Raw genomic sequence first — 24,414 nt, forward strand, 5'->3', positions numbered from 1 at the left:
CTGTGACAACGGGTGTCCCTCAGGTGCAAGCCGGCCCTGAAGAATGGATGGTTTTTACGGCGTTTTTCGCCTTTTCGCGTGCGTCTAGTCTTGGTCATGTGACTTCTGTGAGACGTCTTGTGGCGTGACATGTCACCATGTAACCTTGGCGTTTGGCGCAGCTTTTATTCGTCTGTGGGACACCCTTTACATTTTACTACGCTCCCCTATGATATGTGTATACAGGATATTATTTTTGACTGGCTTTTTCCACTAAAGAGTTGTATATTTAGTTTTTTGAACAATGCTATGTTTCTCCTCTGTATTGTCTCTACCCACAGGGTCTCCATTAGGCTGATAATCCCCATTATTGCCCTTTTCTGTGTACCCTGACCCCCAAATGCCCCTCTAAACCCTCAACACCCACTGCGCATGCGTCACCCACGAGCCCGCGCTCAACCGTGCCCGTGCAGGACTGGCAGCTGCTCCGTACCGCGCATGCGCGCTGCATGACACTGCTGGGGCACTGAGAGGTGCGGACTCCACGCCTCTTTCCCGGGGACTGTGCAACCTCTGTGCCTGTACTGCTGCGACTGCTGCTGGCGGCTCCCGACCCTGGGGAGAAGCTGACCTGGACGTGGTGCCTGCATGGTGCCCAGGGCAGGGTGAGCCGCTCCACAACCAGTGTAGACCCTGCAACTGGATGCAAGCGCGGACCTGGACTATTGGCAGACTCTATAGAGTAAGGCAGCCTATGCATGTGTGCCCCTATGTATACAGAGCTATTTATAGGCACAGGCACCTGTCATGCGCACCTACCCCTGACATGTGCATATAATATACAGCTTATAATACACTAGTGCAAGCTCCACAGCTCTCCAGGCTGATACATTGTGTCTATAGGCTGATACATCAGTGATACATTGTATCTATAGGCTGATACATCAGTGATACGTTGTATCTATAGGCTGATACATCCCATCTACATTGAATCTACCTCTATATACGTACCAGAGACCACAGCCCTATATATCCATTGCAGCAATCTAGTATTATACACTAGTCTATAGACATATATGCACTTACCATCCGTATCTGTAACGTATCACACCTAGTTTCTGCCTCTGTTTACATCCCATCCCTATATACACTATCTATGCACATTGCTATATGCTGACAGGCACACGCAGCTTCATTCCTCCCAGGAATCTTGCCTGTCTCCATCCAGGCTGTCACCTCTATTTTGACTAGTCGGGATCTAGTTAGCACTACAAGGACAATGTCTATGCTGACGTTCTTGAGCCGGACTGTTCTACGTCCCACTGTCTCCCCTAAGCCTTGGAACTGGCTGGGGATGAGCAGCAGGAGGCATCCTGGGAGCTCTGTCTTGCAATGCAGCCGACTGTTGGGCACACACCCAAGGAAGGAGCCTATTGAGTCGCTGAACACGGCGCAAGGAGCCAGGGACTTCATCTATAGCCTGCATGCCACCGAGCGGAGCTGCCTGCTGAGGGAACTGCACAGATTTGAGTCTATAGCTATTGCACAAGGTAAGATGCAAGTCAATTGCAGCGCCATCCTATTCTTTAGCGTTTTAGTCATAGATATTGTGCCAAATGGGATCTACTATAAGGGCAAATATACGTGCGCTAAGAAATCCCATGTGATCAGGGGAGTAAATGAAATCTCCATATAGATGGACGGATTTGAACCCGTGACCCCCCCGGGGTGCATTACAATTCTAATAAGGTTATAATGTTATTGAAAGGAACTTTTTACTTTAGTTTGCAGTATCAGTTGAAAGTCTGATCAATATTTGTTTCCATTCCTCTGATCTAATCTGGGGTGTAACACATTATATTACACAATAGTTATATATTCCGTGTAATCTGTTAGTGGGAAAGGTGGGTGACGACCAATGTGACTGAAATTACAACCACCACGGCACAGGGGGTGGTCACCCATCTTTCCTAGGGTGCAAAAGGGAAATCTGCTTATATATATATTTTATACCTTCATTCCTACATATCAAATCCTAATACAGCTATTTTTCCATTCAGGGCTGTTGTAAAGCTGGGTGACAAGCAGTGTGACTTCCATTATAACTATTACATGGGTAGTCACCCTATATTCCTAGTTTGCAAAAGCAAAATCTGCTTATATAAACCCTTCACACCTGCATTCCTGTATATCAACAAACAATAAACTCTAGTCTTCTATTCAGGACTGTAGGAAAGCTGGGTGACAATTAGTGTGACTGCAATTGCAACTGCCACAGGGGTTGTCACCCAGTTTCCCCAGGGTACAATAGGTAAATTTGCTTAACTATCCCTCTCATACTTCCATTCATGTATATTGATATATTGTTTTTTTTGTTGCGGGGTTTAGGAAAGCTGGGTGACATCCAATGTGACAGCAGTTACAACTACCACAGGCATTGTCACCCAGTTTTCCTAGGGTACAAAAGAGACATCTTGTAGATATATAGTCCTCACATCTCCATTCCTGCCTATCGCTACACAGTAAGTCTTGTTTTCCATTCAGGGCTGTGGAAAGTTGGGTTATAGCCCTGGTTATATCTATGATTGCAGCCTCACTGCTGTGATTCTATCTTCATATTGTATACATGCTGTTCCCTTTAGGCTAGGGGTACATAACAACTTTGGTTGCGACGCACACTGTGTTGCGCTGCTTGTGCCCCCATAACAGCCAATAGTGTTCACGTTGCAACCTACAAATTGCTGCAACATAGTCTGCCGAAATCCAAGCATGCTGGATTTCTGGCACCTGTTGTGTCATGGTCGCAAAACAACTACACTCACTTTTATTAGCTGGGGTGCAGATACAGTCCTATGAAAAAGTTTGGGCACCCCTATTAATCTTAATCATTTTTAGTTCTAAATATTTTGGTGTTTGCAGCAGCCATTTCAGTTTGATATATCTAATAACTGATGGACACAGTAATATTTCAGGATTGAAATGAGGTTTATTGTACTAACAGAAAATGCGCAATATGCATTAAACCAAAATTTGACCGGTGCAAAAATATGGGCACCTCAACAGAAAAGTGACATTAATATTTAGTACATCCTCCTTTTGCAAAGATAACAGCCTCTAGTCGCTTCCTGTAGCTTTTAATCAGTTCCTGGATCCTGGATGAAGGTATTTTGGACCATTTCTTTCTACAAAACAATTCAAGTTCAGTTAAGTTTGATGGTCGGCGAGCATGGACAGCCCACTCTCAAATGATCTGAAAACAAAGATTGTTCAACATAGTTGTTCAGGGGAAGGATACAAAATGTTGTCTCAGAGATTTAACCTGTCAGTTTCCACTGTGAGGAACATAGTAAGGAGATGGAAGACCACAGGGACAGTTCTTGTTAAGCCCAGAAGTGGCAGGCCAAGAAAAATATCAGAAAGGCAGAGAAGAAGAATGGTGAGAACAGTCAAGGACAATCCACAGACCACCTCCAAAGAGCTGCAGCATCATCTTGCTGCAGATGGTGTCACTGTGCATCGGTAACTATACAGCGCACTTTGCACAAATAGAAGCTGTATGGGAGAGTGATGAGAAAGAAGCCGTTTCTGCACGTACGCCACAAATAGAGTTGTCTGAGGTATGAAAAAGCACATTTGGACAAGGCAGCTTCATTTTGGAAACAAAGATTGAGTTGTTTGGTTATAAAAAAAGGCGTTATGCATGGCGTCCAAAAAGAAACAGCATTCCAAGAAAAACACATGCTACCCACTGTAAAATTTGGTGGAGGTTCCATCATGCTTTGGGGCTGTGTGGCCAATGCCGGCATCGGGAATCTTGTTAAAGTTGAGGGTCGCATGGATTCCACTCAGTATCAGCAGATTCTTGAGAATAATGTTCAAGAATCAGTGACGAAGTTGAAGTTACGCCGGGGATGGATATTTCAGCAAGACAATGATCCAAAACACCGCTCCAAATCCTCAGGCATTCATGCAGAGGAACAATTACAATGTTCTGGAATGGCCATCCCAGTCCCCAGACCTGAATATCATTGAACATCTGTGGGATGATTTGAAGCTGGCTGTCCATGCTCGGCGACCATCTAACTTAACTGAACTTGAATTGTTTGTCCAAAATACCTTTATCCAGGATCCAGGAACTGATTAAAAGCTACAGGAAGCGACTAGAGGCTGTTATCTTTGCAAAAGGAGGATCTACTAAATATTAATGTCACTTTTCTGTTGAGGTGCCCATACTTTTGCACCGCTCAAATTTTGGTTTAATGCATATTGCACATTTTCTGTTAGTACAATAAACCTCATTTCAATCCTGAAATATTACTGTGTCCATCAGTTATTAGATATATCAAACTGAAATGGCTGTTGCAAATACCAAAATATTTAGAACTAAAAATGATTAAGATTAATAGGGGTGCCCAAACTTTTTCATAGGACTGTAGTGCAGCATTGTGATATTACCCACGTACCAGGTGTTGCAGTCATCTCGTAGGATCTGATGGGGTGCTCTGGGAGATCAATAGTCATAGAAAAGTATCTAAATATAATTTTATGCACAAGTGTTAAAGAGCTAAATAGTTTGAAACTATATAAGGTAGTTGGAAAAAGTGACACTCAGCTCTGCTACATCTGGCGGTATCACTCACACTCACACACACACAATTTATTCAGCCTAACAAGTGTCAAGGTCAGGAGTAGACACAAGTGTTGCCCATAAATTGGGCTATATCAAGTTGATGCCTCTGAGCCGGTGAATTCCATACCTTTAGGTGTCAGAACAAGCCAAGACGTCTTGTACAAAGCTCTGACAACCCTTGAAGTGTGACCTGACTAGTTGCGATCAGCTGTTATCGCGCAGCAGCCAGAGACACCGGGCAGGGAAAGTGAGAGAAAAAAAATCCTTCCATCACCATAACTAAGAACATTATAAAAGCTTTGTAGGGATTTTGTGGGTATTGGAGAGAGTCTAGAGATTGAGTATATATATGTAGCAGAGCTGAGTTTGTAACTCTCAGCTAAAGAACATAAATATATCAACACACATACAGCTCTACTACATATCTATACCGATGTAGCAGAGGTGAATAGACTGAACTGCAGCTGCATTGTTTGTGCAGAATAATGGATTAATGTAATAGGTTACGTTGTGACGGTACTACACCCTGTGCAACATGAAAAGCTCGACTACATGTGACAAACTCAGCTCTGCTACATTGTTGTGTGTGTGTGTATATATATATGCTAATTCCTATGCTGGAAGCCCATTATGTGACTCATATCCTATACACATCAAGAACCCATCAATATTGCCTGATTTATTTGATAAGTGATAGATCTCATTGTGTAGCTCTATCTCACAGTCATCCGTCCCTTTAAATAATGCATGAATAAAAGGGCTCCTGTTCCCCTTGTAATAAGTGACTGGTTACAGCGGGTACACTTTTGCAGGCTGATAGCAAAATGGGACTCCTCAGTATATTGGAGGGTAACAGATGAGGGAGGCCTCCTTATACAACTTCATGTACAGGCTGCCATAAAACAGTTCTCCTCGGAAACCACCTGGAATTTGGTTTTCCTATTACACAGGGAACCTGCGGTACTCCAGCTGTTGTGCAAATACGACTGTCAGGGCATGCTGGGAATTGTAGTTTCCCAACTGCTGGAGTATAAGTTTGCTGATTCCTAGGGTTAAGCTTGCTCTTAGGAAAAATTCTCACCAACCGGTCCAGGTTTTTAGATATGGACATTTGGTGCAGATTTGGAAACCATTGATGTGTTGCGGAGGGAGGAATGGATATGGTGCAGATTATAAAATCCACCCCATAGGTCAATTTCTGTACGGGAGAAATATCCACATCATGTGCAAAATTACTCATTGACTTTAAAGGGGTTGGCCAGAATTTTCAGGATCGGCCTATTTTCAGCACCCCGTGGGACCTGGGCTAGAACAACAGAGCCCGGCCACTATACAGGAGCCACCTGCTTCCAGCTCCATGCTCTGTATAGTACGGGTGTTGGAAGCGACCCTGTACTGCTGATCTATGTGTGGGCCAGCTGTCGGCCCCCCACCGATCAGATATTTATGGCCTATCCTAAGAAAAGGCCATAAAAAGAAAATTCTTGACCAAACCCTTGTAAAGGGGTTTATTTTAATATGATGATAAGGCGGCCATAAATATAAAAAATTTTAATCGCCTCTTCCTGGCCTCTGTTTCCAGTGGCACAAGGTCTGGGCTTCTGTATACAACTCCCCCGGTTGTGATGTTCTGTTTGTGCGAGGGGACCGCTGTAGCCAATCCCAGGCCTAAGCGGAGACCTCTTCATGTTGCAGAAGTCACGTGGCATTTGTGAAGAGGTCACCGCTGAGGCCTTTGATTGGTCGCAGTGGTCTCCTCGCAACAACCTGAGACCTGTAAATGGAAGATTGGACCTGGTGCCGATTGAAACAAAGGCCTGGGGAGGGGGTGGTGGGTAAAGGGTTTATATGTTCATGACCCTTCAGGAGTCCTGTTAATTTTTTTTTTATAAAAAACATCTTATACTGCATTACAGCACTTAACGGCATTGAACTCTGCGTGCAATTGTGTGCATGTGCCCTTAAAGGTACAGCGTCTAATATTAAGAATATCCTATAACAATCTGCAACCCGTAATTAAATATCATAGCTCTCTGCCATGGGAACATAGCGAATCCACATGTGCAACCATTCAGATCCTATTACGTGAAGAGTCGGGACTCAAGGAGAACTACAAGGCCCATCTTTTATTATAGGAGCGGTTTCCGTCAGCTGCTGCACTACAGTGCGCTCCATCTGTTCTCCACTACAGAAATAACGCCATCTTGGTAATTGGCTGCTTCTTCTTTTCAGTTTTCAATTAGCTCCATACGTTTTATGGAAAATCTGAGGTGGCGGCCTGTGCGATGGCGAGGGAGTCGCCTCATGTGATCTGCAATGAATAGGAGAGTCAGCTGGTATCCAGAGCAGTGATTCATAGGGCTGGAGCCGAGCCTGCGTGTCCTGGAAGTGTGTCAGGGTGCAGCTCCTATTTCTTAAAACCACAATGAACCTAAAGTTGTCGGCTGCAGTGCAGCAGTGAGTGCTGGAAATCTGTCATGGCTGTGTATGGAGATTGTCCGTGCCGGGGATGTGTGACAGACGTCAGTGATGACCGAGGAAGGGAATTTACTGAACTTCCTATCTAGGCCTCATGGACCAACATTAGTGCAAAGAAGAAGTGGAGTAATCACCATAGGGACTGGGCAGAAAACAGATGTTCTTTGTTAAGGCCTCCATACACAAGCGTCATAAGAAGACCGGCCGACTCTGTGATGTGTATGGCGGCCGACTCTGTAATGTGTATGGCGGCTTACAAACTCTCCTTCAACAAATAACAGGGTGGTGAGAATAGGATCGGACATGTCACACGTCATTGCCTGATCCTGTAGGGTCAGGGGATAATCATACACATTAGGGAGAGTGTGTGCCCACATAGGCGTACGGAGACTTACAAGTCATTCCTGCTCCGCTAGGGATTCTGGGTAAAAAATATGCAAATCTATTCTCCAGGATGTAATTAGGAGAACAGTCATGCATGACTCAGTTTATAAGCCTACTATCATGATGCGGATTTAATTGCCAAATTAGTATCTCTATTCCAAAAGGAAGAGATTCCCAGCTATGGACAGCGCTGTTTCGGTCTTTTGGACCTCCTCAGCATAGCGCAGGGATACTGGTTTGGCAGAGTGAGACACTATAGACCAGGGTCAGGGGATAATCATACACATTAGGGAGAGTGTGTGCCTACATAGGCAGTATGGAGACTTACAAGTCATTCCTACTCCGCTAGGGATTCTGGGTAAAAAAATATGCAAATCTATTCTCCAGGATGTAATTAGGAGAACAGTGCCTCTGTATGCTGCCCTCTAGAGGGCAGCCTCCTTAACATCATGCATGACTCAGTTAATAAGCCTACTATCATGATGCGGATTTAATTGCTAAATTAGTATTTCTATTCGAAAAGGAACAGATTCCCAGCTATGGACAGCGCTGTTTCGGTCTTTTGGACCTCCTCAGCATAGCGCAGGGATACTGATTTGGCAGAGTGAGAGACTATAGACCAAGGTCAGGGGATAATCATACACATTAGGGAGAGTGTGTGCCTACATAGGCAGTACGGAGACAAGTCATTCCTGCTCTGCTAGGGACAGATGTAACGCTGTTTCTGCAGCGGGATATCCTATCTCAGAATTCAACAAAAGCCGTGAAACTCAAGAGTCAAGTTAACACTCACATGTGTTGTCAGTCATGTTTACCTTTGCTACATCTGCAGGTAGTCGCCATGGTTGTAAGCAGGGCCTTACTCTAACCGAGTGTACATGTATAGTGGAACGTCAGGAGGAATTGCTGTTGATAGCGTGTGGAACAGATTAAAAAAATGTGATCTGTTGCTATGGGCATCTTTTCTGCTTTGTCACTATATGAGTATGTTCACATGGAATCCGCCTGCAAAAACATTTCCCATTCATTTCAATGGGAGCCGCTTGCTTTTTCTTTTTTACTGCTAGCGATTTTTGTCAGATAGCAGGAAAAAGAAGCGACATCTTCTCGCAGATTCCGCGGCTGAGTCAGCAGCGGCGTCCGCAGCTGGAGACTCGCTCCTGATTAGGCCTAATCAAGAGCGGGATGATGGGATGCCACCGCACTGCATCTCTCCGCAGATAGCGTCGTATTTGTCCATGTGTTTTCTCTGGTACTGAAGCTCAGTTTTATTAAAGTGAATGAGACTGAGCTGCAGTACCACACACAGCCACAGGACAGGTAGTGCGCTGTTTTTGGAAGGCAGCTTACTGAAGTAGAAACCTTTCTCTACATTTCTGACCATACAGTGATATAATAATGAACAGTGTTAAAGGAGTTTCCTAGGACCAACCGACACCCAAATCCCTAGAGCCATAGACTTTCTGGTACGACTGACCCTCACCAATACGATGGACTATTCTAAGGATAGGTCCTGTTGCCAACAACATTTTGGGAAATTTGGTCCCCACCCAAATCCCAGCCCTTCTTGCAGTTGGAGTATTGCTAACTGTGGGATAGGTCCGCTTTATTTCTGTCCTTTACGTACAATATTACATATTACAATATTAGCTCCAGCTTAAGGTCATCCGGCCCTTTAAATAATGCATGAATAAAAGGGCTCCTGTTCCCCTTGTAATAAGTGACTGGTTACAGCGGGTACACTTTTGCAGGCTGATGGCAAAATGGGACTCATCAGTATATTGGAGGGTAACAGATGAGGGAGGTCTGCTATACAACTGCATGTACAGGCTGCCATAAAACAGTTCTGAACAGTTCATTGCAGATTTCGGAGCTTAAAGGGACACTTCTGATCGCCATCTAAAAATAGAGGGCTTAAAATTGGCTGAATCCTTGATCCTTAAAAGTGTCGCCCCTATGAAAAATCTGAGCAGCTGAGATTTTATTAAAAGATGGTCGTCTAGACTGTACATAGTATATGGTGGAAATCTATCGCATTGTTATATAGTTTTGTCACTCTTTTCCTGTATAGTATCCCTTTATGTTCCCGAATCCAATCCTGTCCCCCCTCCATACATTACAGATAGTCTTGGTGTCTCGTTTCGTCACAGTATTGCAGGACTCCGGAGTTTGGCGCGTTGCGCTCGGCTGTCTAATCTGATGAATGTTGATTGATTTAATTGTTGGAAATTGCTCTGAAAATAGGCTGTTTAGGAGGCGCCATTGATTTCATGCTCTCCAGATGCCTCGGCAACGCTGCTGGTGACTTTGACCTCGCAGAGCTGAGATATCCGCTGTTATTTATGACACTTCGCTTCTGTCACCTGCGATCATTACGATTTTTCTATTCTGCCATGGGATATTCTTGCAGTTTTACCTGTGCAGGGTTAACCCAGAATTTCATGAATGATTGATCTATATCCGGACACTGTATTGTCGTATCGTTCGCCAATTTTAGTAAAGGCCCAGATTGGTACGGGAAACGGGAGATTTATGAAGAGACTGCGACATCTTCATAAAACAATTGGATCCCTGCGCCCGAATGAAAACTGGGGCGATTTCCATTCTAACTCACACCCGAAAACTGTTCCGAGTTATACTTATTCGCCTGACCTGATCCTGCTTCGTTTTGCACACATTTACATTTGGCGGATGAGGCACGGATTGGGACTTGTGGTCCAGTTTGTCACAAGAAACAGCCTTGCATCAAATGTTCCCCTCAATATCACTGGGAATGATGAATTTCACACATTGAGTCCATTGCAGTAGTGCAGACGCAGGCTCTTGGCCTATAACTTCGTGTGCATATCTCACTATAAGGCTGGGTTGCTCAGACCTTGTACACATGGCATAGTGTGTCTGTATTATGGAAATTTTTTGTGTCGCCATGCTGAAACTTCATGCGGCTCCTTAATTCTTCTCTACAGCCAGTGGGAGGAATTTATTAAGGCTGGTGTAGGGTACGCCTAAATTATTAGGAGGTTCTGCCAGTCAGGATTTCAGGTATAACTCATTACCGGCCTTGCCCTCCCTACCTTGGTCTGCACACCTTTTCTCCAACTTCGCAAAAAGTGATGAACAGGGCGCAAAAGGAACAATGTGGTGGGTCTTTGCTGCAAGAAAGGACCGTGTTCTGAAGATATGCAACATTTGCAACCATCTGCACCAAAACTTAGGTGCAGATGTGACTAAGTACACCCCCCCCCCCCCCCAATATTGTAATGGGAAAAAAACCTCTACCATATAGAATGCATACCTCACAACTATCAAAGAGAAGAAAGGGGGAAAAAAGTGCTTGTTGTGGCAAATTTAGCTCACCCACTTCTACAATGACTCCGCCCATTCTCGTCCATTTTTTCCATGTGTCGCCACACAGTATAATCCTCCTACAGTCACCCGTACATTATATGCCCCCACATTATAATGTTCCCTTCCAACTGCCCCACAGTATTAAGTCCCTCTCCTGGTGTCCCAGTTAAAAATGCGGGAAACTAGAGGGGGACATGAAACTGGGGCAGCTGGAGGTGGACATTAACAATGGGGGTAGTTGGAGGGGGGCAATAAATTAATGGCAGCTGGAGCAGGAGATTAAACTGAGGGCAACTAGAGGGGGACATTGAACTGTAGGGGTAGCTGAAGGGAGACATTAAACTGGCAGACGGGTCCCCCACTAGCTACTCCCACAGTTTAAGGTCCTTCTCCAGTGACCCCCTTTGTTTATTGTCCCCCTCCAGTTGTCCCCAGTTTCATGTCCCTCCTTCATCTGTCTCAGTTTAATGCTCCACTCCATCTGCCCCCAGTTTCATGTCCCCCCCCCCCTCCATCTCTGCCCCAGTTTCATACCCACCCTTATCTGCCCCCAGTTTAATGTCCTTCTCCATTGCCCCCCCCCCCCCCCCCATCTGCACCTAGCTTCATGTCCCCCCTTCATCATGTTCCCCCCTCAGGGTTTAACATAAAAAACACCATTCCTCGCTCCTCTGCCGCTTTGTCTACAGTCTCAGTCATGGAGTGTTTTTGGAGCTGTAGGCATGATATGAGTGACGTCATCACATTGCGCCTACAGCTCCCTGGGCCGGAGCACAGTGGTGAAGCAGGACAGTTCCTGCTTCATTCACCAGTGTATTCAACTCCTCTACATCCTCCGGACACAGATGAGTTGAAACCAGAACATACCTCCCGCCTTCCGGGACTGTGGGACACAAACCAGAATACGGGAATGGTCAGGATGGTCGGAAGGTATGAGAATGTGGTGGAGCAGATCGTCATTTAGTTGTACAGCTTATATAGGTTGTATTAGGGTTATGTAGTGGCGTACAGCACAGAGTATTTCAGGAGAGCCATGTGTTGATCATGTGACCAAAGTAAAATCATTATGTAGGGAGTAAAATAGTGCCGGGTCACAGAGTGTCGGAGCTTGGTCGTCCAGCAGCACAGAGTATTTCAGGAGAGAACTGTCTGTGATGACAATGATGGTGACTACACAGTGTCATGATGCATAAAGTACCGATGGGGTGCAATCTGTTTAGATTGGTGCGGTGAGCGAGATCTCTCAGCAGTACAGAGTACTTCAGGACTAGATATCAGTTGACCTAATAAATATACTATATCTCTACCGATCTTATTTTGGATTCATTTAATCTTGGCCTTAAGCCGCGGTTCGTCCACATCGTCGGTTGCGCCGTGGCTCTAGTGTTCCCGTTGGTATCTCATTAATCCTGCAGTTCTTAGTCAGCGACAGCAGGAAGATTACACCGAGAGAGTCAATGAGAAGCTACAGCCGCCGCAGGACCATAGTTACCTCTCCGGTGGTCCGCAGCTGGCAGATTATAATGATGTTGTGTATGATATCGGCTTTATCTGCTCGTGTTTAGATAATAAGGAAACCTGCAGCGACTGTATAACTGCTGGGGTGTGTGGCTGCTGTTTGTACTAAAAAAAATTACCAAAGCCACATCTAAAAAAAAAAAATACCACCAGTGGGACTGAGCCCCAAAAAAAAGAATATAACTACTATAATACTGCTCCTATGTACAAGAATATAACTACTATAATACTACTCCTATGTACAAGAATATAACTACTATAATGCTACCTCCTATGTACAAGAATATACCTACTATAATACTACCTCCTATGTACAAGAATATAACTACTATAATACTACCTCCTATGTACAAGAATATAACTACTATAATACTGTTCCTATGTACAAGAATATAACTACTATAATACTACTCCTATGTACAAGAATATAACTACTATAATACTACTCCTATGTACAAGAATATAACTACTATAATACTACCTCCTATGTACAAGAATATAACTACTATAATACTACTCCTATGTACAAGAATATAACTACTATAATACTACCTCCTATGTACAAGAATATAACTACTATAATACTGCCCCATGTACAAGAATATAACTACTATAATACTGCCCCTATGTACAAGAATATAACTACTATAATACTGCTCCTATATACAAGAATACAACTACTATAATACTACTCCTATGTACAAGAATATAACTACTATAATACTACTCCTATGTACAAGAATATAACTACTATAATACTACCTCCTATGTACAAGAATATAACTACTATAATACTGCTCCTATATACAAGAATACAACTACTATAATACTACTCCTATGTACAAGAATATAACTACTATAATACTACTCCTATGTACAAGAATATAACTACTATAATACTACCTCCTATGTACAAGAATATAACTACTATAATACTGCTCCTATATACAAGAATACAACTACTATAATACTACTCCTATGTACAAGAATATAACTACTATAATACTACTCCTATGTACAAGAATATAACTACTATAATACTGCTCCTATATACAAGAATACAACTACTATAATACTACTCCTATGTACAAGAATATAACTACTATAATACTACTCCTATGTACAAGAATATAACTACTATAATACTGCTCCTATGTACAAGAATATAACTACTATAATACTGCTCCTATGTACAAGAATATAACTACTATAATACTACTCCTATGTACAAGAATATAACTACTATAATACTGCTCCTATGTACAAGAATATAACTACTATAATACTACTCCTATGTACAAGAATATAACTACTATAATACTGCTCCTATGTACAAGAATATAACTACTATAATACTACCTCCTATGTACAAGAATATAACTACTATAATACTACTCCTATGTACAAGAATATAACTACTATAATACTGCTTCTATATACAAGAATACAACTACTGTAATACTGCTTCTATATACAAGAATACAACTACTGTAATACTACTCCTATGTAGAAGGATATAACTACTATAATACTGCTCCTATGTACAAGAATATAACTACTATAATACTACTCCTATGTACAAGAATATAACTACTATAATACTGCTTCTATATACAAGAATACAACTACTGTAATACTACTCCTATGTAGAAGGATATAACTACTATAATACTACTCCTATGTACAAGAATATAACTACTATAATACTACTCCTATGTACAAGAATATAACTACTATAATACTGCTCCTATATACAAGAATACAACTACTATAATACTACTCCTATGTACAAGAATATAACTACTATAATACTACTCCTATGTACAAGAATATAACTACTATAATACTGCTCCTATGTACAAGAATATAACTACTATAATACTGCTCCTATGTACAAGAATATAACTACTATAATACTGCTCCTATGTACAAGAATATAACTACTATAATACTACCTCCTATGTACAAGAATATAACTACTATAATACTACTCCTATGTACAAGAATATAACTACTATAATACTACCACGTATGTACAAGAATATAACTACCATAATACTACTCCTATGTACAAGAATATAACTACTATAATACTACCACGTATGTACAAGAATATAACTACTATAATACTGCTCCTATGTACAAGAATATAACTACTATAATACTGCCTCCTATGTACAAGAATATAACTACTATACTACTGCTCCTATGTACAAGAATATAACTACTATAATACTGCCTCCTATGTACAAGAATATAACTACTATAATACTGCCTCCTATGTACAAGAATATAACTACTATACTACTGCTCCTATGTACAAGAATATAACTACTATAATACTACTCCTATGTACAAGAATATAACTACCGTAATACTACTCCTATGTACAAGAATATAACTACTATAATACTACCTCCTATGTACAAGAATATAACTACTATAATACTACTCCTATGTACAAGAATATAACTACTATAATACTACTCCTATGTACAAGAATATAACTACTATAATACTTCCTACAGTCAGGGACTGATGTGAATTAGTGTTACGTCTCATTGCTCTGTTTAGTATTGACTCCTGCATTTTAGGATCCTGTCTACTTGCTGCTGTTCCTGTTTTTTTGTTCATCAGAGATGACTTGTTTTTGTACAGAATATCTTTCTTCCAAGGCCAAAAACAGCCATGATTTGTCTCATGGGAAGTGATAGGTTAATTACCCGTGACGAAAGTTACAGATCTATTCCTTCAGTGGATGATGGATGCCGCCTGCAGTCTGATCTATGGATGCAGTCAGATGTTTTATTCAGTCCGTTTTATATTAAGTCCAATGATCTGGCGACTTTCAAGGTTGCAGTGAACCCATCCTCTGCGTGCAACCATCATGTGGACTTCATGTGCTAAAATTTCGGTCTACATACAATCTTCCTACAGTTTTATTCATGCATGTGCGTCTGAGCAGGACGTACATGTTGGGGTACCTACACAATTCCTATATTGCTATTGTTGCTGCCTTCCAAACACAAAGCTGTGGATTCCACACCTAAAGAAATTTTGTGAAAATTGAATACATTACCCGGAAAACCTACTCCTGAATATTCACACTGCTCTGCGCAGTCCTTTCTCTAGTCTCCACGTACCAGTTGGGTTGGACGTTGCAGCAGCCTTGCAGGTCACGTAGTCAGATGTGGTCTCTCGCCATTCTCTAGTCTCAGGACATTACATGGTGGCGACGCCTCGGCCCATCATATTTATTATCATTCATATGTTTTCTGCTCTGGGTTATAAAGGATATGTATGCCTAACTAGTGTAGATCCCCATCAGGCGCCCGGGCCAGAGCCTCTTTATAAATCAGTCGTACCCTGCACCAGTCGGGCCTTTGTTAAGACTGGCATGTGAAATGCCAGTCTTGATAAATCTGCCCCAGTGTGCAGCGGGGTTGAACCCCTTTCTATATGGGCACTCCTCCATGAGATGTGTTACTCTGCTGGCCTGTCTTGCTCCTGGTCAGGTTGCCAGCACGTATTACATTGATTTTACAGGGAACCTCACCTTGACCTTCACTAATAAGCTTTGGAAATGTTATTTTTAGCTTTACTATAGGTACAGTCAGAGTTCTCAGAGTTTCCACTGGGCAATAAAAGTTGCACTATTTGCATTTATTATAGTAGTTGCGCCATTCACGGCCATGGTAAGAGTAATAGTCCGATTTTATCTCATGGAAACAAATGGCAGCCATGTCTAATTCTGTTCTGAATTCCCTATTATGTCGATCAATCAGTCAGAACTCTGTTTGTCTGATACAAAGCTCCAAATCCCCTGCATAGAATAAACAGATAAAAGTGCGCAAAAGTAAGATAAAACTGTGGCCGCCATGATAAGCAGTTTATACATAATCAGCTGTAAACTGCAGCGCTTCAAGGGGCGACTATGCAGGAGATTTGGAGCAGTGTGTCAGACTATCAGAGCTCTGGGACGTTGTATTCATTACTGGTTTAAAGGGTTTAGTCCAAGTTTTGTTATCCTCTATGGACATGCTGATTTGTAGGAGTCTAACCAATGACCATCAGTCCCACAATGGGGGTCACGTTCCTTCATCCACATGGAACCCCAAACCTAGCAAGTGCACTGTCGCTCCATCCACTGTCTACAGGACTGTCGGAGATGGCCGCAGATAAGTGGATAGGTCTGAGGAGGTGATGTAGGTCGGATTCCCTCCAGTCCTGTCTCCATTACCACTCCTTACCCTCGCTTCCAGCAGATACCTCTGATCTCGGGAGGTAAGTAGTAGTATTGATGGACAGGAGAGCCCGGGATTTCTCCTTCTGGATTGCGGTTTTATCCTTATATTACATTTTAGCTCTTTCCATTTTGCAGCCTCATAAACTTATTATAGCTCTCTCTGTGTCTAGACATTGAATTCTTTCTCAGTCGCGTCCCACAACTTCCATCTCTTAGCAAGACTTGTCCGCCAAAGAAAGAGACCTTACATCACTAGGCACATTACACATCATTTGTTTCCCAAATTCTGTAAAACCCCTTTAAATCTTGCCCAGCCTTGTTGGTGGTATTCCTGAATATGGGACCTGTGTAAGTAAAGCCGGCCATACACATTAGATCGTGGGCGGCCATCATGTGACCTTCTGATTGATTATCTGATCGTTCTTACCAGCGATTCCACCATCAAAATTAGCAACAAAACTCTTTGACTCTGGACACGACCCGGGTTTTCTCAATGTGATTGAAAATAACTTCTTAGTACTAAAGATTTCTAGTTCATTAGATGTCTGCATGTGGATTTGTTACAAGATTCCCATAAAGGAATTTTCTTGCCCCAAATGGATTTTTCGTACTGACAATCTGCTCACAGGATAGGTCGTTAGTATATGATCTGCGGGGGTCCGACACCTAGACCCGCCATAGACCAGATACCGTGGGGTCTCTTCAGATCCCAGAGTATAATAAGCGAAGCCTCAGGGAAAGTGCAGAAACATTAAAAAAAAACCCACTCACGATACTCATCTCCCCCGGGCTCCGGCACTGCTCCCTGTTCTCTCTAGGGCTTCTGCCTGACATCAGGGACCGCTGAAGCCTGTGATAGTCCTCGGCGGCCATGTGGGTGTCATGATGCATGTATTGTGACGCCGCACGACCCGAGTAAATGCTGAAGCCCAGTCACAGGCCTCAGTGGTCCCGGACATCAGGCAGAAGACTGTAAGAGACGAGGGAGTCGTGCCGGAGCCCAGGAAAGGTGAGTGACACTCTATTTGATCACCCGCACTGGGTCAGGTCCTCACGAATCTGCAGGTGGAACCTCACGAATATTGTAATAACCAAACTGAAATAACCGTTGTGAGCAAAATGACGATTTGACGTTCAGTTTAATTTATCTTTCGATGAATTGCCCAACCCTGTCATCGTTCGGATACATTGGCCTCTCATTGTATTCTATGACTGAGATGAATCCGTTCAATCCTCCCTTATTAGTAGATGAGCAGTTCTAATAATGGAGCTTCTTATAAGGAGGAAGATTTACTAATCCATGATCCAGCATGTCGGCCTCTGCTGATTTATGTGTGACCTAGTCAGAAAATGTGCCGGCTGATGGGGTCCGAGCCATTGGAGGCCGAGCCATGGGTCTGTCATGGAGTTATTTCCAGATATAATAACTACCTGATGGTGGCAGTAGTGAGCGCGTGACATTTATAGGCTTATAATCATCCAAACATTCTTTAGCGTGCAAAAGACGTCTGGAATTTGTCTCATTGAAATTCCTGGTTTATACAACGAGCTGAACTCTCCCCGCGCATCAGGAGATCTGGATGTGTAACTCGCATGTAGTAGAAGTTGGGTAGTGATTTACATATCAGCATTTATGGGCAGTGTATCACAACATGTCGCCCATGTGCTGTAGCTGCTGATGCCATGATGGAGTACAGTGTAGTGCCCAAACAATATGATCCAATAATGTGCAAATAATATGGTCATATAGTGCCCAAAGAATATGGTTCAATAATGTGCAAATAATATGATCTTATAGTGCCCAAACAATACGGTTATACAGTGCCTAAATAATATGGTTCAATAATGTGCAAATAATATGGTCTTTTAGTGCCCAAACAATATGGTTCAATAACGTGCAAATAATATGGTCATGTAGTGCCCAAACAGTATGGTTATACAGTGCCCAAATAATATGGTTCAATATTGTGCAAATAATATAGTCTTTTAGTGCCCAAACAATATGGTTCAATAATGTGCAAATAATATGGTCTTATAGTGCCCAAATAATATGGTTATACAGTGCCCAAATAATATGGTACAATAATATGCAAATAATATGGTCTTATAGTGCCCAAATAATATGGTTATACAGTGCCCAAATAATATGGTACAATAATATGCAAATAATATGGTTATACAGTGCCCAAATAATATGGCCCAATAATGCACAAATAATATAATCATATAGTCCCCAAATAATATGGTTGTGTAATACCCAAATAAATGTCATACGGTATCCAAATCATATGGTCGTACGGTGCCCAAATTATACGGTTGTGCGGTGCCAAGACAAAATCGCCAGAGGGTGCCCAGATAAAATGGCTGTACGGTACACAAATACTACCATCCGACACGACCAGTATAACTATCCTCCTTTCCATAGCTTTGAATTCCAGGTATAGAATCAATTAATGCAAACTCAGAATTTCCAGGTCATCCGGGACGATGGCACACAATTCAGTAGCGACAGTCAAGGCACCCAAGTGTCACACACCGCTAAGGCCATTCATGACGACTGCCTGTCATCCAGTTATGGTTTGAAATGTAGGTTATCGGAGTGTAGGAGTCATGCAAACATGGTGAGAACTTGTTTCTTAGCCGGATTCAATGGTGCGGTATGGGCGTAACATGGCGGGTTCACTTTAAGATGTCCTTCCTTGTAAGTGTTAATATTCATGTGTTTTTTTGTTTTTTTTATTCAAGGTAAATAGCTGTATTGCGATGTCTTGTGTGAATAGCGGCCCTCCTTTATCGCACGCTTAGCATTCCTCATCTGTCCGCTTATGACTATCAATGTGCTCATTTACATGGAATTCTTCGAGATGTTCTTGCCAAATTTAACATAGCAGAGTCCGCGTGCGCGACTTTCGGAGACATCTCTGCTATGAAAACCAACCTGATGTGCAAATATTTCGGGGGCATTTTTGTAATGAAATGGAAGAATCTTAAATGTAAAAAAAATCAACTGTAAGGTGTGCGATCCTTCTATATCTGTGCATAGCAAAGCTGGGTAGGGATCCAATATGGCCGCCATTAGCTTTTCGGGACTACAGGAGGAGGGGTATCTTTGTGTTAGGAAGAGGAGATCTATAAAATCTACTGTGTTAAGTACGCAGCTCCCATGCAGATCTATGGGGGAGATTTATAATGGCAGTCTTCCTATCCCCTGAGTTTGTCTCCATGGTTATAGACAACATCAGGCCTAGTGTGTAGTCTGATCCTGCCGTCATGTCTTACCCCGACCTCTTGATAGCTTACAGACCATAGGAGACCGGTGACACGTGATCGCAGGATCAGACCACACAGAGTGTATTTGTAGTCTGTAACCATTTTGATAGATAGGCCTGGCTAAGAGCTGTAGCCATAAAGCACAGGATATTATTAATCGAGACCATTAGGGAAGTTTCTTTTTTAATGGTTATTGCATTTTATTAGTTGCAACACATAGAACAGGAAGATAAAAGGATTGCTCGGAGATCCATTAGAGTGCAACGGAGCTCTGAGAGAGGACGGAGAACCGAAAACTGATTTGTCATCCCTGGCTCTGAAAACCCGGTCGTTGCGATGCCAGGAAACCTCAGCGCCTCTTTATGGCTCTGTAGGGAAGTAGAAGTGTGTTCTGGTTAATGTGAAACCTGAGAGGGTCTGCTCGTTCTTTCCAGACTGGAGATACATGCCATCCATACCACAAGGGTGCACATATTTATTAAAATGTGTTCTCGAGGAGGTCACCGTCTTCGCAGAGGGGGGGGTTTGTTTCCGTCCAAGAGTGTTGTCAGTGATCGGGGACCTTCCTAATCCTTCTTACAAGTGTGTTTCCATCCATAGACCGCAAGCAAAGATCTTGGAAATATTGAAAAATTAAAGGGTTTTTTAGTGGGTAAATTTTTTATTTTTATAAAGGGCTTAGATGGGGTTTAAAACATAAAAGAAGCAATATTCACCTAACTGGTCCTCTGCCGCGCCCATCCTGAAACTACACCGCAGGGAACGCCTCCAGGTCCGCCATTTTGGTGCACATATTAAACCTTGTCTCAGGCTGGGTATATGAGATCACTGATCAATGGACAAGACACTGCAGTACTAGAATAGTTCAGTATATTTTACAAGTTTTAACAGTTGCGTATTTAAGTCCTCTAGAGACAAAAAAAGTAAAATATAAAATATTTTTAAAAAACTTCATAAATATTCAAAGTTTAACTCCTCCCCCTTTCCAAATTTTAGAGTATTAAGAAATAAACACAGTAGAGAAGATTTATTAGGCCTTGGATTCCAGTTTTCTCCCCAAAAATTGAAGAAAAAGGTTAAAAAACAAACATCTGAAAAGGTTAAAACAAAAAAAAAAAAACCTACAGCTCATCTTGCAAAAAATGAGCCTTTACATTTTTTCTGCAAGTGAATGCCGTAAAATAACCCCATGAATCAATGAATAAATAAATATATTACACTAGCTGGTACCCGCGACTTCGTCTGCAGTGATTGTAGCAGTGGGTATATACAGGCGCGGGTAAGGTTTTCGTACTGTGTATAAGGTATGGGATATGAAATGTAACTTTGTATCTTGTTTTTGCTGTAATTCAGAGAATACGTGAGACTTTTGTGTTGAAGTTAATTTGTATTTGAGCTGCTATACGGTGTTGTGAGAAACTTTACATAGTGACTTTGGGACAGAAGTATTTGAAGTTAACCCTTTCCCGCCGATGGCATTTTTGGATTTTCGTTTTTTGTTTTTGACTCCCCTCCTTCTAAACCCCATAACTTTTTTATTTCTCCGCTCCCAGAGCCATATGAGGTCTTAGTTTTTGCGGGACAAATTTTTCTTCATGATGCCACCATTATTTATTCTATATATTGTACTAGGAAGCAGGGAAAAAATTCAGAATGGGGTGGATTTGAAGAAAAAATGCATTTCTGCGACTTTCTTACGGGCTTTGGTTTTACGGCGTTCACTGTGCAACCAAAATGACATGTCCCCTGTATTCTGTGTTTTGTTATGATTCCGGGGATACCAAATTTATATGGTTTTATTTACATTTTGACCCCTTAAAAAAAAATCCAAAACTGTGTTAAAAAATTATTTTTTGAAAAGTCGCCATATTCCGACAGCCGTAACTTTTTTATACGTGCGTGTACGGGGATGTATAGGGCGTCTTTTTTTTGCGGGACCGGGTGTACGTTGTAGTTCTACCATTTTCGGGAAATGTTATTGCTTTGATCATTTTTTATTCAAATTTTTATCAGAATCAAAACAGTGAAAAAACGGCGGTTTGGCACTATTGACCATTTTACCGAACAGGAAAAATATTTGTATAGCTTTGTAGAGCGGGCGATTTCGGACGCAGGGATACCTAACATGTATGTGTTTCACAGTTTTAACTATTTTTATATGTGTTCTAGGGAAAGGGGGTGATTTGAATTTTTAATCCTTTTTATTTTTTTATTTATTTTTTTTACTTTTTTTAAAAAAAAATTTTTTGCATTTATTAGACCTCCTAGGGGTATTGACATGGGTGGGCGGTGTCGCGGATTGTCAGAGCGGTGGGGGTCGGCTAATATGGCTGCTCCGGGGCGTTAAAGAGAGCCTCCTGGAGTATCGTTAAGGTGAGGGGCAAAGTGGTAAAGTATATGTATATGTGATTGTGTGGGGTTAGGGGCGAGGCTGTAGAGGGCAATATGAATTTTGTGGCTTGCTATGGTCCAAAGTGTGTGAGATTGCAGAGATGGTGGTGTGAGTTTGGGTTTTGTGGGGGTCCTGGCACAAACGTATGTGCGCTGTTGTGACGAAAAGTAGCCTATTGCGCAATCGGGTGTATTAACTATGTTGGTGGAAAGTTTCAGCCAAATCGGTTGAGCGGGTTTTGCGTGATTGAGGAACAAACATCCGAACATCCAAACTCACAAACCCACAAACTTTCACATTTATAATATTAATAGGATGACATTGTATATAACATTGAATAGTGCCAAAAATACAGCTTGTCCTGTAAAAAAAACAAGCCCTCCTATGGTTATATCTATAGTTATGGTTCTCTTCTCTTACCTTTACTGGTTCTTGCTGGCGTTTTCTAATCTTTCATCTTTTTCTCTTTATACAAATTATGTTCAGAGCACAGCGCCGTCATCCATCTCTGCCTCTTCACTGCGCCAGAAGCTGACGAGCGCAACTTTGGGACTCGAAATCCCGCACATGCGCAGTCTGCTCTGCCACTAGTGGGGTTTTTTTTTTCGTTTTTTTTTTATGTACCTTATATACTCTAGTATAAGCCGAGTTTTTCAGCACAGTTTTTGTGCTGAAAAAGTCTGCCTTGGCTTATACTCGGGTCATTACAGTAATTCAGCAATATCATAGTTCTAGACCTGGCATACAGACACCAGGGCGGGTGTCGGGCTGCAGCATCGCCACTCTCCTGGTAGTAGCATGGCGATGCTGTTCATTTCAAACTGCAGAAGTACATACGGTACTTCTGCTATCAGGCCCGGAACACAGAGCCCGCTCTACAAATCTATAAAAATATTTTTCCTGTATGGTAAACGTCGTAGCAGGAAAAAAAGTTGTCTAACTGCCCCTTCCCTGAGACTGGTTTTTTTTACCCCCCACTTGGAATTCAGCCTGGCTACAGCCAGGCTGAATATAGGGGATCTGCAGTGCTCCTGTTCCGTTGGGAAGGGGTTAATAGGAGCACTGCAGATCCCCTATAGTCAGCCAGACTGAATTCCAAGTGGGGGAGGGGGTGGAACCCAGTCCTCAAGCTCAGGGAAGGGGCAGACAGACAACCAAAACACCCCCTCCCCTTCCCCAGCATCTACTGCACCCAAAAACTCTGACCATTTTAATTTTTGAAATTTTCCAGTAGCTGCTGCATTTCCCCCCCTCGGCTTATACTCCAGTCAATAAGTTTTCCCAGTTTTTGGAGGTAAAATTAGGGGCCTCGGCTTATACTCGAGTATATACGGTAGATTGTGAGCCCCATATAAGGATCACAATGTACATTTTTTTCCCTATCAGTATGTCTTTGTAGAATGGGAGGAAATCCATGCAAACACAGGGAGAACATACAAACCCCTTGCATGTGGTGTTCCTGGCAGGATTCAAACCCTGGACTCCAGCACTGCAAGACTGCAGTGCTAACCACTGAGCCACCGTATTGCCCCCGAATTTTTTATTTATTTTTTTTTGCAAAATATGTCAAAAAAAGGCATGTTTTTTCCGCCTTCTAATGATTTCAATGGGTTTGGAAAGGAAGAATCCATCTGAAGAAATGTCATGCTGTAGGTTTTTTTTTCCTCTAACTGAAATAATCTAGAGAGAAAATAAATCTTCTACTGACTCCCATAGAAATGAATGGTGGATTTTTATTTTGTTTTCACACACCTGCAAAAAACTGTGTGAACTTAAAAGAAAAAAAAAAAAACGTTCTTAATGGAGCCTTACCAATTGGAATTGGCCAAGTCGTACGTTCCCTTTAAATTCTGAACCTTGTATTGAAAGCTCTGTTGTCTAATCTATTTCTGTATAACTAGGGAGAAGACTGATTGTGCAGCCCGTTGGTCTGGTCCTCCACTCATTTATAATGTGATGCTTGGCTCTGTCACGGCACAGTGAGGCTGGCGCTGGTGGCAGGACAGATAAATCTGTGCGTTGCGGGAATGTTTCTTGTGTATTCCATCCAGACGCTCATGATATATGACGGCCATGTTAATGTTGTCTGCCTTATAGTATACGCGATGTGACGTCTTCCATTAATGCGCTGCTTATGGCATTATCACGGCACTAATCTAACATCATCAT

At 42.2% G+C, this 24,414-nt stretch overlaps 1 protein-coding gene across 2 annotated transcripts in view; it reads left to right on the forward strand.

Annotated features, from left to right (window-relative positions):
- Positions 1–507: 507 nt before the first annotated feature.
- Positions 508–24,414, forward strand: part of TMEM65 (transmembrane protein 65) — a 56,378-nt gene continuing 32,471 nt past the window's right edge. For both annotated transcript variants that reach the window (XM_075270114.1, XM_075270115.1), the window contains exon 1: positions 508–1,529. In XM_075270114.1, coding sequence (XP_075126215.1) covers positions 1,259–1,529 — 271 coding nt within the window. In that variant the 5' untranslated portion in view covers positions 508–1,258. The remainder of the gene's footprint in view (positions 1,530–24,414) is intronic.

Source organism: Leptodactylus fuscus, chromosome 4 (genome assembly GCF_031893055.1).
Source record: "Leptodactylus fuscus isolate aLepFus1 chromosome 4, aLepFus1.hap2, whole genome shotgun sequence".
Lineage (NCBI taxonomy): Eukaryota > Metazoa > Chordata > Amphibia > Anura > Leptodactylidae > Leptodactylus > Leptodactylus fuscus.